Below are 14922 nucleotides of genomic sequence, written 5' to 3'. Positions count from 1 at the left end.
TTTTTTTTTTTTTTTTTTTTTTTTTAAAAGTAGATTCTGGGGGATTAAACTCTGGTCTTCTTCACTGACCGATCCACCTCCTCAGCCTTGTTGTTTAACTTTTTAAAAAAATATTTGTTTATTTATTATGTATACAATATTCTGTCTGTGTGTATGTCTACAGGCCAGAAAGGGCACCAGACCCCATTACAGATGGTTGTGAGCCACCATGTGGTTGCCGGGAATTGAACTCAGGACCTTTGGAAGAGCAGGCAATGCTCTTAACCACTGAGCCATCTCTCCAGCCCTTGTTGCTTAATTTTTTAAAATACTTTGTGTAATTTTTGTTGCTGTTATTTTGAGACAGGGTGTGGGTAGCCTGGAACTCACACTATAGACTCAAATTCATAGAGATCCTCCTGCCTTTGCCCCGTGAGCCTAGGATTGTAGACATGCTCCACCATACATAGCCTCCATTGTGACATTGTCTTACTCACAGATACGATGGACTTTAATCATAATTATCCCCTATTACATTCTATGATTTTGCTCTTATAATTAGGAAGGTTTGTCCTGTGCTAACTTTGTTAGCCATTTAGACCTCTTCAGATGTTAAACCTTAACCCAAAGCATTGAATTGGACAGAAAAAAAAAAAAAAACACAACAATTCAAACCTACAGGAGACTCAACAAAAACACCCAATTCTGTGCTTTCTTGGGGGAAACTCAGTGTGGAGGAGCAGCCTCCCCAGGACAGAGACACCTACCGCAGAGACAGCGGATGCCATAACGTACTCACCATGGTTGTCTCAGCAATGGAGCCGAAGCTGTTGATGAAGATGTTGCAGCTCACGTTCACAGGGGGACCTGCCAATCAAGAGACAGGCTGCAGAGAAACTGGCTTCAAGGGTAGACCTCCCCACAGTGCCAAGGAGCCCCCTGCTTGTTATCTGCCCCTCCCCTAAGTGCCTGGGCCCCCCAGCTGGCATTTAGCATCTCTGCCAGACTAGACTCCCCAGCTTCCAGGTAAGGGGCAGGTACACCTCACAGGAGGCTGAGCCAAGCTGCACATTCATTAACAAAGGGTGATTCATCATCCTGCCATATGGCTGAAAGCCCTTCCCCAGGCCCCATCGGTGCCTTCTAATTTGTGTCTGAGATATATTTATGGCTACAACATTTGGAGGCCATCTCAGGAATCGCAAGGAACAGCAAGTTCTTTGCCTTGAACTTGTGAACTGAGAATGAAGGGGCAATGATGGGAATTAGCAGGTGAGGGATCTGGAGGGAGCCTGATGGACAGTCCACAAGCCTTTGTTAAATACTTTGTGGACGGGAAGTAGGAAAAGGCAAGATCTTCTGAGTAAATTGGGGGCATGGGGACCTCGGGAGAGGGTTGAAGGGGAGGAGAGAGGCAGAGGAAAAGGTAGAGCTCAATAAAAATCAATTTAAAAAAGGCCCCCCCCCCCATGCAAATACTTTGTGGACAATTTTTTTTTCTTTAGCTTTGCCATGTCCAGAAAAGAAGGGAAGGGAAGGAATGCCACTGCCTTGGTACTTGTTTCTGGGGGGGGACGAACTTTTCCTGGCTGAAGCTGGGATCCTTCATGTCGCATTGTGAATGGCAGCAGATACCAGCTCCTGAGCTGCTTCAGTGAGACCTTGACTGTCATGATCTCACCATGTTCCCCCAACAGCTCCGTGAGAAGGCTGGTTGTCACCCGCTCTGGGCAGAGTAGGAAACCGAGGGTCAGGGAGGCCAAATTATTCATCGATGGCCACACTGCTAGAGAACAGTGGAGCCGGGGTTGCAGTTTTGATTTTTCTAATTCTTAACAGTTATACCACAGGAAGCAGGTTGAGAGGGAAGAAGAAGCAGGGTCATGTGGCCAGGGGCAGAATACAGAATCAGTGTGTGTGTGTGTGTGTGTGTGTGTGTCTGTGCGTGCATGCACATGCATGCACTGGCAGAGGTCAGATGGCAACTTTGGTCGTTATTCCTTGGGTATCAACCCACCTTGATTTTGGAGATAGGACACCTCACTGTTTTTTGTTTTGTTTTGTTTTTTGTTTTGTTTTGTTTTTTGCTACTTTTCTGTTGCTTTGATAAAACACCATGATCAAAAGCAACTTTGGAACGGAAGAGCTTATTCAGGCTCATGGTTCCAGTCCGGTAAGAGTTCAGCATGGCAGGGGGACATGGCATCAGGGGGCAAACACGGCAGCATGGCAACAGGAACAGAAAGCCAAGAGATTACATCTTTTAACCTCAAGCATGAAACAGAGAGAGGGGAGAGAGAAAGAGCTGGAAGTAGGTCAAGGCTGCACGCTCTTAAAGTCATCTCCTAGTGCACACTTCCTCCAGCAAGGCTCAACCTCCTACACCGCTCCAAACAGCACCACCAACTGTGTCGAAGCCAACAGGGGGGGTATTTCCTGTTCAAACCACCCCAGCAGGCCGGCCTAGCTGGCCATCAAGCTCTGAGGACCCGCTTGTGTCTACCTCCTAGCACTAGAACGATGGGACTGGTTTTCACCTGGGTGCTGGGGGGTGCACTCGGGTCCTCAGGCTTGCAAGGTAAGTACTTTACCAGTTTTGTTATTTGCCCAGCTTTCCCCGCCCTCTTTATGGCACAGGTCTTGTCCCATAGCCCAGGCTGGTAGGGAACCACAGTGATCCTCTGCCTCAGCCTTCTGAGGGCTGGGATTTCTAGGTGTGTTCTATCATGTCCCCACTTGTCAAAGGAGCACAGGGGGTTTTAGGCACTCATCTGGGCTCACTAGGTAGAAGGCAGTGGAGCCAGGACTTGAACGGAAGCTTTCTGAGTGTGGAAAGAAGAGGGAAATAATAGCTTTATATTCTCTGGTGTCTGTCTTCAAAAGGTAGCCTACAGCTTCCATACACAATGTAGTTAAGATTCTCTTTCTCTCGGAAGGCTTGATGGCTAGGAGGAAGTTTTCTCTTGGGGTGAGAATCCAGGTCACCCCTCAAGGCAGTGAGGGTCAACCTCTGGGGTACCCAGCCTCCCCTGCTCTTGAGGCACAGGAAAGACTTCCATTTTCTGAATCTCAGTTCTCCGTAACAGTTTGGAAGGAAGGCTGGGCATTATTGTTGTTATTGTTATTATTATTATTATTAGTTACCATCATCATTATCCTCCTCCTCATCCTTTTCCTTCCTTTTTCGGAAGCAAATTTATTCAAAGCTGATCTAGAGGAATATTAAGGAAATCTCTATCTCAAATATCCACCTTTGAGGGCTCAGGGAGTGTCAAGAACTTTTAGGGATACAAGGGGTTAAGGTAAGGCAGTGGGTGGGTGAAGTATGTCTCATCAAAGGGCCTTTGCCTTTCTTCTTCTCCTTTCCCCTGATACTCAGTGCTGAGGATGGAACTCAGGACCTAGCCTATTCTAGGCAAGAACTCCACTGAGCTGCCCCCACCTCCACTTCTAGAAAGTCAGTCTGCCCCTGCTCTCCTGGGACATTTGCATTTCCTTTCCAGATGAACCAGTTCATAAGAAGAAAAGGTAGGGTGGGGGGAGGTTTCTAGAGAATGTCGTATGTGAGGGACAGATAGCTAAAGGATGAGAGGAAGGTGGTAAGAAAAGGGGACATCCCGAGTGATGCAGAAACTGCTGAGGGAAGCTGGGCGGCCTGTCTTAACGCTAACGGTTTGGCACCCTCTCAGGGAAGCTAGCCTATAGTCTGGATTATGAGCTAGTGGGGCTGGGGTACTTTCCATCCCTTTACCAGACTTGTGTGCGGCTGAGGCCATCTGCAAAATTTCAATCGCAGAGCCCTGAGTTGTGGTGACCTCACGCCTGTAGTCTTAACACCCAAGAGGGTGATGTAGGAAGGCCTGAAGACCGAGGTCAGCATGGGCTCCAGAGCGAGTCTCCTGCCTCAAGACATCAAAACCAAACCAAAACAGAACAAAAATCGCAGGGCCCTTGGCTCAGCCCTTTGCAGTGACCCTCAGCACAAGGCTGATTGTCTAACAAGCCACCTGGGTGGTCCGCATGTGTAGTTAGGTTTGGGGGTTGCTCAGAAGGATCGCATCTCCCATTCATAACCCAGAGCTCTCGCCACCGGCTAACGGTGCGTATTAAAAGCATTGTTTGCCTGTGCTGGCTGAGAACCACTGCTTTGTTGGGGTCACATAAACAGGCGCCTATTCCCCTCATTCATTTAGCCCCCGATCCAGGTTTTTCTTTTGATTTAGCCTCGTTTCATTTAGAGGCCCCAAAGAGTTACCACTCATGCCTCGAGGTGACGCGCGCACAGGGTTGCGCGCATCCGGCACTGTGACTTCCATATCAATGAGAGGCTGATGCATGAGTGTGAGAGGGCACCAGCCCAAAGGACCCCGTGGAGAGGCATGGCTCATGGATATAAACCCGAAATTAAATTATCTTGAGAAAAATCACAATCCGGTTGCCGTTGGCAGCAGGATAATGTATATATTTCATTAAATATTAAAGTTTAATTTTGCTTTTGTGTATGTGTTTGCATTGGGCTATGCCCCTGATCCCGGAAGCCACTGCAGCACACAGAGCCTTAGCTAAGGTAAACCCTCAGAAGAGCTGGGAGGGCCTGGTCTTTCTCCTTGCATCCCTCTTTGGATGCTAAGTCAGGTGCTTAGGTCCAGGAAGGAATCTCTAGCGGGGAGGAGGGGCGAAGAGAATGGAGGGGAATGTAGGCTTAATGAGTAGTGTTAGTGCAACTTACTTCCGTATTAGAGTATGAATCGACTTCGTGCTCCGCAGACCAAGTGTCTGTAGTTCTTGGCCACCTCTGACTTTAGGCTGGCCAGAAGCGGGTTGCTCATGTTGTACAGGTAAGCTACTGAGGGATAACTGCTGAGATTTCAAACTGTGTGCGTGCGTGCGTGCGTGCGTGCGTGCGTGTGAGTGCGTGTGTAGGGAGCCTTTGGAGTCTGAGCTGCATGGTCGTTTTAGGAATCCTGGGGTTTTCCTGGCCTTTGGGGAGCCTTATATGAGTCTGAAGCGGGATAAGGAGAGAAGGCCTGGTATAGTAGGCTTCCGGTACTGCTTTCGTCTTAAGGCGGAGGAGCAAAGTCCTACTCCTAGCTCCTGTCTGGGAGCTGCACGGGAGGTGACCTGGCTTCTAGCCAGGCATAGGCTGAAGGGGGAGCCATTTGGGAGTAGGAGGACGTCTAAGAGATTATGTAGTCCTGTAGATATGGGACTCGAGTGTTCTAAGTAAGATTTTCAGAGGGGCACAGAGGTGCCCATGCTCTAATCTCAGCACTCAGGAGGCTGAGGCAGGAGGATCTTGACTTTTTGATTGGGCTACACAAGCTTATTGAGGGCTTTCTGTGTGTGAAGTACGGTGGCATGCACAAAGAATAGCTCTTGAACCTTGGAGGTAACTCTTTGGAGCATCTGTACAGTATGACGCTAAATAAAAAGAAAAACTTGGACCGTGATATGGTGAAGTTCCAAAAGAGTCCACCAGAGGGCGTTGTGGACTAAATTTCTAAAAAAAAAAAAAAAAAAAAAAAAAACCCGGCTAACTAGGGCAATTGGTGCAGCCTGGTGGCTAAGGTCCCTACTGTCCTCTGCCGGAATGGGTTTGGCTTAGCCAATGCTATTCTCAGGGTTTGGCTTAGCCAATGCTAGTCTCAAAAGCTGTTATTTAGTATCAGTTTTAGAAATTTTTGACATAGAGCCTCAGACTTAAGTCCTGTCTTGGAGGACCTGACTAACGATGCAGTTTTCACTCCTTCCTGGATGCCCTGGGCAGGAACTGAGGAGGAGTGGACCTTGCAAGGGACTCGGGTTTTCTCTATTTTACTTATTTATTTATTTGGATAAAGAGAAGAGAGAAGGGGGAGGTAGAGGTTGGGTGTCTCTGACTGTTGCTCTAAACCTTATCTTTGGAGAGAGGTTCTCTCATGGAACCCAGATCTCATCAACTGAGTGTTGGAGGCCAGCGATCCGCCTGTGTCTGCTTTTGCAGTATTAGTGTTACAGACATTGTGTGGCCATGCCTGGCTTTTACATCGGTGTCAGAGATCTGAACTGTGGGTACTTTTAGCTCACGGAACCGTCTCTCTAGCCTCTAAGTTTTCCATATTTTTCTTCATCTTGTTCCACCCTTGCAGTATATCTGCCTGTTGCCCCTCCAGACTCTTGAGATTTTAATTTGGGGAACTACTCCAGCCAGCTGTACTACCAAGTGTCCCGGTCCCAGGAGAACCAAGGTGTGCTGGCTAGTTTTATGTCAACTTGACGCAAGCTAGAGATGTTTGGTAACCTCAGTTGAGAAAATGCCCCACCGGATTGGCCTGTGGTGTACTGTCCTCAGTAGTCATTGGTGTAGGTAGGCCTAGCCCACTGTGAACGATGCCACCCCTTAGGAAGGTAGGCCTGGGGTGTATAAGAAAGCAAACTGAGCAAGCCAGTAAGAAGCACTCCTCCACGGCCTCGGCATCAGTGTCTGTCTCCAGGTTCCATCCTGGAGTTCCTGGCTCACTGCCCTGAGTGATGGACGTGACGTGCAAGTATAGGCTAAACCAAATTTCTCTTCCCCCAGAGGTTTTTGCTCCTAGTGTTTAATCACAGCACCAGAAACCCCAAGAAACAAGGCTGTGCTAACGATGATGGAAGGGCGGTTGTGGACCAGTGAAGGAGCCCGTGGGGAAACAAGGCTGGAAGGGGGGGCCTGCATACAACACCCCAGCCACTTTCTGTCTGCCGAGACTGTGGGCAAAGCAGTCAGAGAGGGGAGTGTGGGGAATGGAATGGACGCATGTGCAAGCAATCTAGGCAGGCGGTAGATAGCTGCTCCCAGCTGTCAAATCTGTCTCTGCCTTTGGACTTGAGCCACAGGAGTGACGAGGAGAAACACCTGGAATGAAGAATGATCCTATGGCTGTGGGTTCTTGGGATCAGATTTTTACAGGGTTCTGTGTGGAAGTTCTGGGTGCACAGGCTCTCAAGAGGTTCTTAAAGCCATGTCTGCAAGATTCAAGTCGATCAAGACAGAACATTCAAAGGCACCAGAGAACACAGAGCCCTGATCTCCTCTTGTTATTGGTACTAAGGTCCCAGTGGGACCACAAATGCAGAGAACTTTGTCCAACTGCCTGGATCAGCATTTGGCAGCAATGAACCCTGAATGTTTCATTTGAATTTACATGATCCAGGAATTAAGAATTTCATGTAGGGTTCAGTTTTTGTCTTCTTGGGGCATTGGCTCATCTGGCCAAATGGGGCCCTCATTACCACAGGGGACCTACAGACTGGAGGTAAGGGGAGCCTTCTTCATCCACAGGGGCCTGTGGCTTTTTCTCCATGGTCTCTACCTTGGGTGTCTGACCTTTGTCTGGGAAGACCCATCCTGAATGGGCTTCTATCCCAGACCGAACAAAGAGGAGAAGGGTGGGTGAGTCTCATTTACACAAGGAAACTGCAGAAATGTCCGTTAGTCTGTGGGAGTCTTCTGCAGGTGGGCTTGAGTAGGAGGGCCTCTTCTAGAACAGACAGAAGGGGAGCTCCTTGGGTCAAGGCCTAGATGGGCCTGCTCCTCATCCGTGTCTTCTCAGGATTCCTGGTGGAAACCTAAAACCCCAAGAGTCATGGGAATGATTGCACACAGAGCCGGGTGGGCCATGCAGAGATGTGAAACTTGAGGCTCAGACGAAGGGAGGGGCTTGACCCAGCTCACAGAGGAAGCCCGTGCTTCAGCCGAAACTTGACCCACTTTCTTTGTTTTACCGTCTGTGACACTAGACACAGTAAAATAGACCTTTGTTCACTTACTGACTTCCAGAAACCAGAGGTACTATTGAGCTGAATTCTCTGAGGCTCTGTCTGAGCTTGTTGGGAAAAGAGATTGCATCGATTAGCAATGTCTACCTTGGGTGGAGAAGGAAGTGCGGGCGGGGGGGGGGGGTGGGCTGGGGTGGGGTGGGAAGGAGGTGTCGCAGCAAGTGTGTATCATGGGAGAACTTTTCCTGTGATTCTGAAAGGAAGGTTTTCCTACCTTTAAAGTTGGGCCTGATCCTAGCATCATACCCAGAAGTCCTCCCCATGAGCTTATCTAGGAAGTCCGAGGGTGACATAGGCTTGGGTGCAGAGCGGGCAGCTTCGGCCTCCTTGGAAGCAGCAAGGCTAAGGAGAGAGAGAGAGAACACAGGTTGATGGTGGTTCTTCTCCATGCTCTGATCAGACTCCAGTCTGGCTCAGCGATGTAAGACCCCCGGAGTGCTCTGAGCTTGAGCTGGTCATTAAGGCAGAAGGCTCAGGCCACACAGTTTATGCAGCCTCAGTGGAAGCCAGCCTGGAGCCTGGCAGATAGCCAGTGTCTGACAGGTTGAGAAGTCTCCGACTCCTCTCAGTGTCTGTGATCATGAGTCATCTCAGTGGCTGCTGGGTCTCCTTGGGAGAGGAGGCTGAGGGGTTGGATCTGGGTCTCCCTTGAGGAGAAGAGTGAGGGGTCAGACTGGCTGACTCAGCTCTGCTTGTGTGTGTAGGGGTACCTGCCCTCTCACAGGTGCGTGGGCAGTTAAAGGACCTCAGAGATAACCACTTCCTTTCAAGTTCTCAGAATCAGCTATTGTAAAAATGAGCAAATAGATAAATAAAAGCTGCTACAGTCAAATGCATTTGGAAATACAAGTTCAACCCGCTGACCTTTCCCAGGCATATACCCTTATGCACAGGGATGCTTACATTACAAAACAAGTATTTTAGAAATCCACCCTTAGAAACTGGAGGTGGTGCGTGCCTGTAACCCCAGCACTCCAGAGGCTGAGGCGAGAGGATTGCTGTAAGTTTGAAGCCATCCTGTGCTACATAGCAAACACTACGCACCCCCCCCCCCCCCGAAATGTGATTTCCTTGAGAAGCCCACATCCATGCTCACGGGTGTCTTTCTTTTTGAGTGCTTCTTTTTCTTTTTAAACCTGTGCTTAAAGTCTATACCAAAATGTCTTCAATAACTCACATCACTGCTTATAAAAAGTGGGGGTGGGGGGTGGGGTGGGCAAAGTTGAGGCAGAAGTGGAAGGTGCAACACAGGTTCCAGAGTTGATCAGTTAATCCTTGGGACCAGGAGTAGGGAGGTTGGAAATTAAGTGTCTGCTGACATTCCAAGGTATTTCTGTCAGGCCTCTTTTCCCTAACAAGGCAGGTTAGTCACACCTAAACAAGGTCCCAACGTGCCCAGATTTCAACACGAGTCATGGTTGGAGGCATAAGGGTTGAAGAGCAGTCACTTGGGTTTTCAGGCTTTGGGTCCCTAAGAGGCCTGAAGTCTACAGCTACACTCAAATGGAGAGACCCGTGTGCTGCCCTGGCAGAGGCTTGTGGGTCTTCAAAGATGGAGGGAGCACAGAAGCAGAAAAAGGCATGTGTGCCTTGGGTCCCCCTAGGGTCCATATTGAACTGGACTCGTTCTTTGTTTGCCTTCTTTCTTGAACCTTTGTCTTCATTGCTGGGGACTGACCCCAGAGAAGGTCTCTTTCTTTCTTTCTTTCTTTCTCTCTCTCTCTCTCTCTCTCTCTCTCTCTCTCTCTTCCTTTTTCTCTCTCTTTCTTTCTTCTTTCTTTCTTTCTTTCTTTCTTTAATCTGTCTGTCTTTCTCTCTTCCTTTCTTTCTTTCTTTCTTTCTCTCTTTCTTTCTCTCTTTCTTTCTTCATCTCTCTCTTTCTCTCCCTTCCTTCCTTCCTTTCTCCCTCCCTCCTTCTCCCCCCTCTCTCTTTCTTCTTTCTTTCCTTCTTGTGCACATGCATGTTGATCAGAGGAAAGCTCAGAGGAATATTTTTGTTTTTGTCTAACATGTGGGTCCTGGGGATCGAACTCAGGCCAATACACTTGACAGCAGGTGCCTTTACCAAGTGAGCCACTTGCCAGTTACAACCGTTTGTTTTTGAAGCTGTATCTATGTTTATATCCAAGGGCAGAGATCACATAATTTTATTTATTACCTATTTGTTTTCTAATCTCCCAGGTGTCTACCCTGCTGTCTCAAACTTAATTGGTGCTCAGCGACTGTGTGGTGACTGAATAATGATTGAGACACCCATTAATTAATCAAAAAAATATACCCGCTAATAGGAAGTGTTCGTAAATATTGATACATGGGTTAACAATTTAAAAATATAATTAGACTATTATACATAGTAATAAAAACACAGACACAGTCTGGTGTTTCTTAGGAGATTTGCAAGGCATGCTGGAATTTCCTAGACATCCTTGCTGAGGCTTTGAGAGTGCCCTATTCAGGTCTCAGGGAGCTGTACCGGACTGATGAAGAACATTGCCATTGTTTGGATGGGGGTTGTTGGTGCAGCTGGGGTCCTCTGATGAGATGGGCTTCCGCATGTATCGGTGGGGGTGCCATGTATCCCAAAGGAGGGTGTGTAACAGCTGTGTGCAGAGACTAGAGTGTGGATGTAAAGCAGATAATGTCACAGAGCTTAGTGTGAGCAAACACGAGGGTACCTGTATCTATGGCAGGTTAGGGCCATTGTAGTAGTCAATGGGGTGCAATGTGTACAATGACAGGTGGATACTGACAACCATCGATGCAGGTATTATACACGTTTGTTTTTCTATGCATTGTAACATATAATGTAGCAATAGCTCCCATTGGTGCTGCCTGTGCCTTCCCAGAGAGAGACAAGAACTGAGGGAGAGCAATGGAGAAACACCGCTTAGTGGCTTGCTCCCCATGGCTTGCTCAGTTTACTTTCTTATACACTCCAGGACTGCCTGCCCAGGGGTGGCACTGCCCATCATGGGCTGGACCCTCCCATATCAATCGTTAATCTAGAAAATGTCCAATAGGCTTGCTTATAGGCCAGTCTGAGGGAGGCAATGCCTCAAGTGGGATTCTCGTCTATTGAGTGATTCTAGGTTGTGTCGCGTTGACAATGAAACCTGACCAGGATAGGATCACATCAGCCCGTACAATGACAATTACATGTAGAGGGGAATGCTTTGGGCACCGGCGTGGTGCTGCTTGCCGGTGTCCACAGCCTGAGGTTGTTCTCACGGATAGGGAAGAGCTGTGTCGGAAACATATGGATACACTCAGACTTAGCTCTGACTGTCTCTGAGAAAACTGATTCAGTAACGATGCAAGCTGGGTATGGTGGTATATTCCTGCAATCTCAGGACTTGAGAGGCTGAGGCGGGGGGATTGTTCCAAGTTTGGGATACATAGTGAGATCCTTTCTGGAAAAAAAAAATGGAGCTAGAAGTGGCTCAGCAGTTAGAGCCTTTTACTGCTCTATCAGAGGACCCGTTTAGACACTAACACCCACATCAGGTGGCTTACGACTGTAACACCAGCTCCTAGGGATACAATGCCCTCTACCAGCCTCCATGAACACACATACAGGTAAAATAAACATTAAAAATCTGCCTCCCTCCAAAACTAAAAAGACACAAACAAACAAACCAACAAACATAAAATTCATTGTGTGTGCTCAACACCAACCTCCAAATCTCCAAGATTTCCTAATATTTCCCCAGAAACAAAGGCTCCATCTTGATGCCAAAGTGGCCATTTCCCTGCACCTGATAATCCTCAGCCGTTTCTGCCTCTGTTTGGACAGTGCAATTTGCACAGGATTATTTTAAGCCTCTCCCTCATCTTCAGTGGATCTGTGCTCTGGGCATCTGTAGGCAGCAAACACACTGCATTTGGAGTCACTGCCCCTGGGGACTTTACAAAAGCTGAATGAGTCTGAAAATGAGGCACCTGGCCACGTATAAGCACTGGGAAGCAAGACAAATTACTTCATTTTTTAAAAAAGATTTATTTTAGATTGTGTGTGTGTGTGTGTGTGTGTGTGTGTGTGTGTGTGTGTGGTTTGTGCATCTGTGAGAACAGGCACCCATGGAATTCAGAAGAAGGCATCGAGGGCATCGAATCCTCTGGGCCTAGGGTTATGGGTATTTGTGAATGACCTGCCAGGGGTGCTCGAAAGTGAGCTAGGGTCCTCTTGGAGAGCAGCAAGTGTTCTTAACTCTGAGCCATCTCTCCAGCCCCCACATAGGTTTGATGAATACTAATTGCCAGAAAGTGAAGGAACCTCAGTTCCATGGAAGGTTTTTGGTAGTAGATGCATCTTTGAACAGAGCATGGGGAATCTGTCATCTTCTGTTCAGGGCAGGTGTCCCCGCAGGGGTCTTAAGGAACCTGAGTTGTGACTCCAAATGGCAGATACAATGTGCATCTTATCGTCAACTTGATACAAACTAGAGTCACCTCAGGGAAGGGAATCTTAATTGAGGAATTTTCTCCCTCAGATTGTCCTGTATGCATGTGTGTGGGTCATTTTCTTGATTAATGAATGATTTCATGTGGGAGGGCCCAGGCTATTGTGGGTGGTGCCACCCCCTGGTCATGTGATCCTGGGCCGTATGAGAAAGCAGACTGAGAAAATAAGGGGGAGCAAGCTGGTAAGCAGTATTCCTCTATGGCTTCTGCTTCAGTTCCTGCCTTCAGGTTTCTGCCCTGAGTTCCTGCCCTGGCTTCCCTTGCTGATGAACTGTAATTTTGTAAGCCAAATAAGTAATTTCTTTCCTCGAGTTAACTAATTCTGGTCACAGTTGTTTATCCCAGCAACAGAGAGCAACCAGGACAGCATGGAAAGGCTTGGGCCCAGTGCTCAAGCTTTAGGCAGGACGATGCAAGAACACGGGGACTGTGGGACTTTGCTTGAGTCTTAGTTTTTGGGTACCTATGATCTGAAATGAGTGGCTTCGTATAAATTGGGAGGATCCTGAATCCGATAAGCACCATCTTATGAGTTTGCCGTATCATGCAACTGGTCCTGGGGTGGAAGCTGGTCCTGACTCCTTTGGGGATGCCCACATACTTATCCTGGTTCTTTTCCATTCAGTGTTAATATGTCTGCTCAGTGAGCCAACTTATTTCTCGGTGATGTTTTGGAAGAAAGGCTGGACTGATGTCCAGAGTCTCACTCTCCAGGGACAGGGAGTAAGAAGTATGGATCTGCATTTTAGATAAGCCGGGGCTGGTTAGGACATGGCAGCTTCCACCATATCATATGTGGCACCATGCCTCCAAGGTTAGCTGGAATGGGGGGGGGTCCTCACAATGCTCCATGCATTCCACTTCCCTGGCTCACTATAGGCAGAGGAGGCCTAGAGGTAAGGGCAGGCAAAGTGATAGGGATTAGAGGCAATACAGGAGAGAAATCAAGAGGCCCAGGTAGCTGAGGGGGATTCTGGGAACTGGAGGAGGAAAGAGAAGCAGTAAGGGTACCAAAAGGAGGAGAGCCTAAGGATAGAAGCATCTGAGGGTGATTAATGGCTGCTGTCAAGGGACTGACTATTGTAGAGCAGTGGCCTCAACCTTCCCAGTGCTGTGACCCTTGAATACATGTTGTGGTGACCCCAACCATAAAATTATTTCATCGCTACTTCCATAACTCTAATTTTGCTACTCTTATGGATCACAAGATCTGTGACATCTGTGTTTTCTGATGGTCTTAGGTGACCCTTGTGAAAGGGCAGTTTTACCCCCAGGGGGTTGCAACTCACAGGTTGAGAACCACTGATGTAGCAATTGGATGCTCCATGCAGTTATGGGAGTGGGGGCAGGCAAATGGGCTTGTGGGGGAAATGACATTTGCACTCAAACTCTTAGTCTGGTGTGGGGCTGCCTTGAAGACCCGGGGGAGGAAGAATGTGGGCAGAAGGATCAGCTTATCTGAAGTCTAAAGGTGAGAGAGGATTTGGGAAGCAGAAAAAAAAATTGTGTGTGTGTGTGAGTGAGAGAGAGAGAGAGAGAGAGAGAGAGAGAGAGAGAGAGAGAGAGAGAGAGAGAGAGAGAGAGAGAGAGAGAGAGAGAGAGCACAGTGACAAACAGTGGCAAGAGGGTAAGAGATGAGGGTGGAACACAGCACAGGTTGGAGTTTTGGAGTTGCAAGGATGGATCCATGGTCTATGTCTTTATGGTCTACATTTAAGGGAAGCAGAGGCCCTGGAGATGGCTCAGTGGGTGAAGTGCTCACTCTGCAAGGGTGAGGCCCCGAGTTTGAATTCCATGAAAATCAGGGCACGTAAGCCAGGCATGGTGGTGCATATCTTTGATCCCAGCGCTTGGGAGGCAGAGGCTGATGGATCTGTGAGCTTGGCCTGCCTTCTGTTTTATTAATATTTACCCACTGTATGCATCAGGTGTATGCTTGTGGCATGAGCAAATAAAAATGCCACTGCCAACCAGAATAATTTCCCATATGGATGTCTCCTTCAGTCCCTGGCACAAAGCAAAGGCCCTTTGTCACCAAACGGAGGAGTCTTTGCCTTCTGTTTTCCAGAGAGAGAAAGAGATAGATAGATAGATAGATAGATAGAATAGAATAGAATAGAATAGAATAGATAGATAGATAGATAGATAGAGTCTGTGTGGGTGCTTGTGCACATTTGTCCACGTGTATATGGAAGTCCAGCGTTGATGTCATCCTCAACTGCTCTGCACTAGTTCTTTGAGACAGGGTCTCTCACTAGTGAACACAGAGCTCACTAATGAGGCTATAGTGACCAGGCAGTGAGCCCTGGGGCTCTTCCTGTCTCCACTATCCTGGCATTATAGTTGTATATCACTACTCTCAACTTTTTAATGTGGCTTCTGGGGATTGAACTCAAATCCTCATTCTTGCAATACAAACACTCTACCCACTGAAGCACCTCTTCAGCTTGCCTTTTGGCTTCTAATTGTTCAGGGGACAGAACTGGTGAGACACTATAGCTTTTAGGAGAGGAAGTTGCCATCTGGTTTAGATGGCACCATCAGACCCCTGTAGTAGGCTGGAAGAGGAAGGCAGTATTTGGATGATCAGACACTGTCTGGGTTTTTAGTCATTTAAACCTCTGTGTTCTTTTAGAAAGGCCCGACAGACATCTGCCACTGTCCACACCATGTTTTTGAATGAAG

The 14922-nt window shown here is 47.9% G+C and overlaps 1 protein-coding gene across 2 annotated transcripts in view; it reads right to left on the bottom strand.

Moving 5' to 3' along the window:
* Positions 1–14922, bottom strand: part of Glra1 (glycine receptor alpha 1) — an 85650-nt gene that overhangs the window by 45103 nt on the left and 25625 nt on the right. For both annotated transcript variants that reach the window (XM_041665020.1, XM_041665021.1), the window contains exons 2-3: positions 7991–8118; positions 779–846 (exon numbers count right to left, since the gene is read on the bottom strand). In XM_041665020.1, the coding sequence (XP_041520954.1) occupies positions 779–846; positions 7991–8118 (196 nt within the window). The remainder of the gene's footprint in view (positions 1–778; positions 847–7990; positions 8119–14922) is intronic.

Source organism: Microtus oregoni, unplaced genomic scaffold (assembly GCF_018167655.1).
Source record: "Microtus oregoni isolate MIOR12 unplaced genomic scaffold, Mior012 000015F_ref0000493, whole genome shotgun sequence".
In the NCBI taxonomy this organism is placed as follows: Eukaryota; Metazoa; Chordata; class Mammalia; order Rodentia; family Cricetidae; genus Microtus; species Microtus oregoni.
Note: the sequence above shows the minus strand (reverse complement) of the source record. Positions and strands in the feature narration are given on the sequence as shown.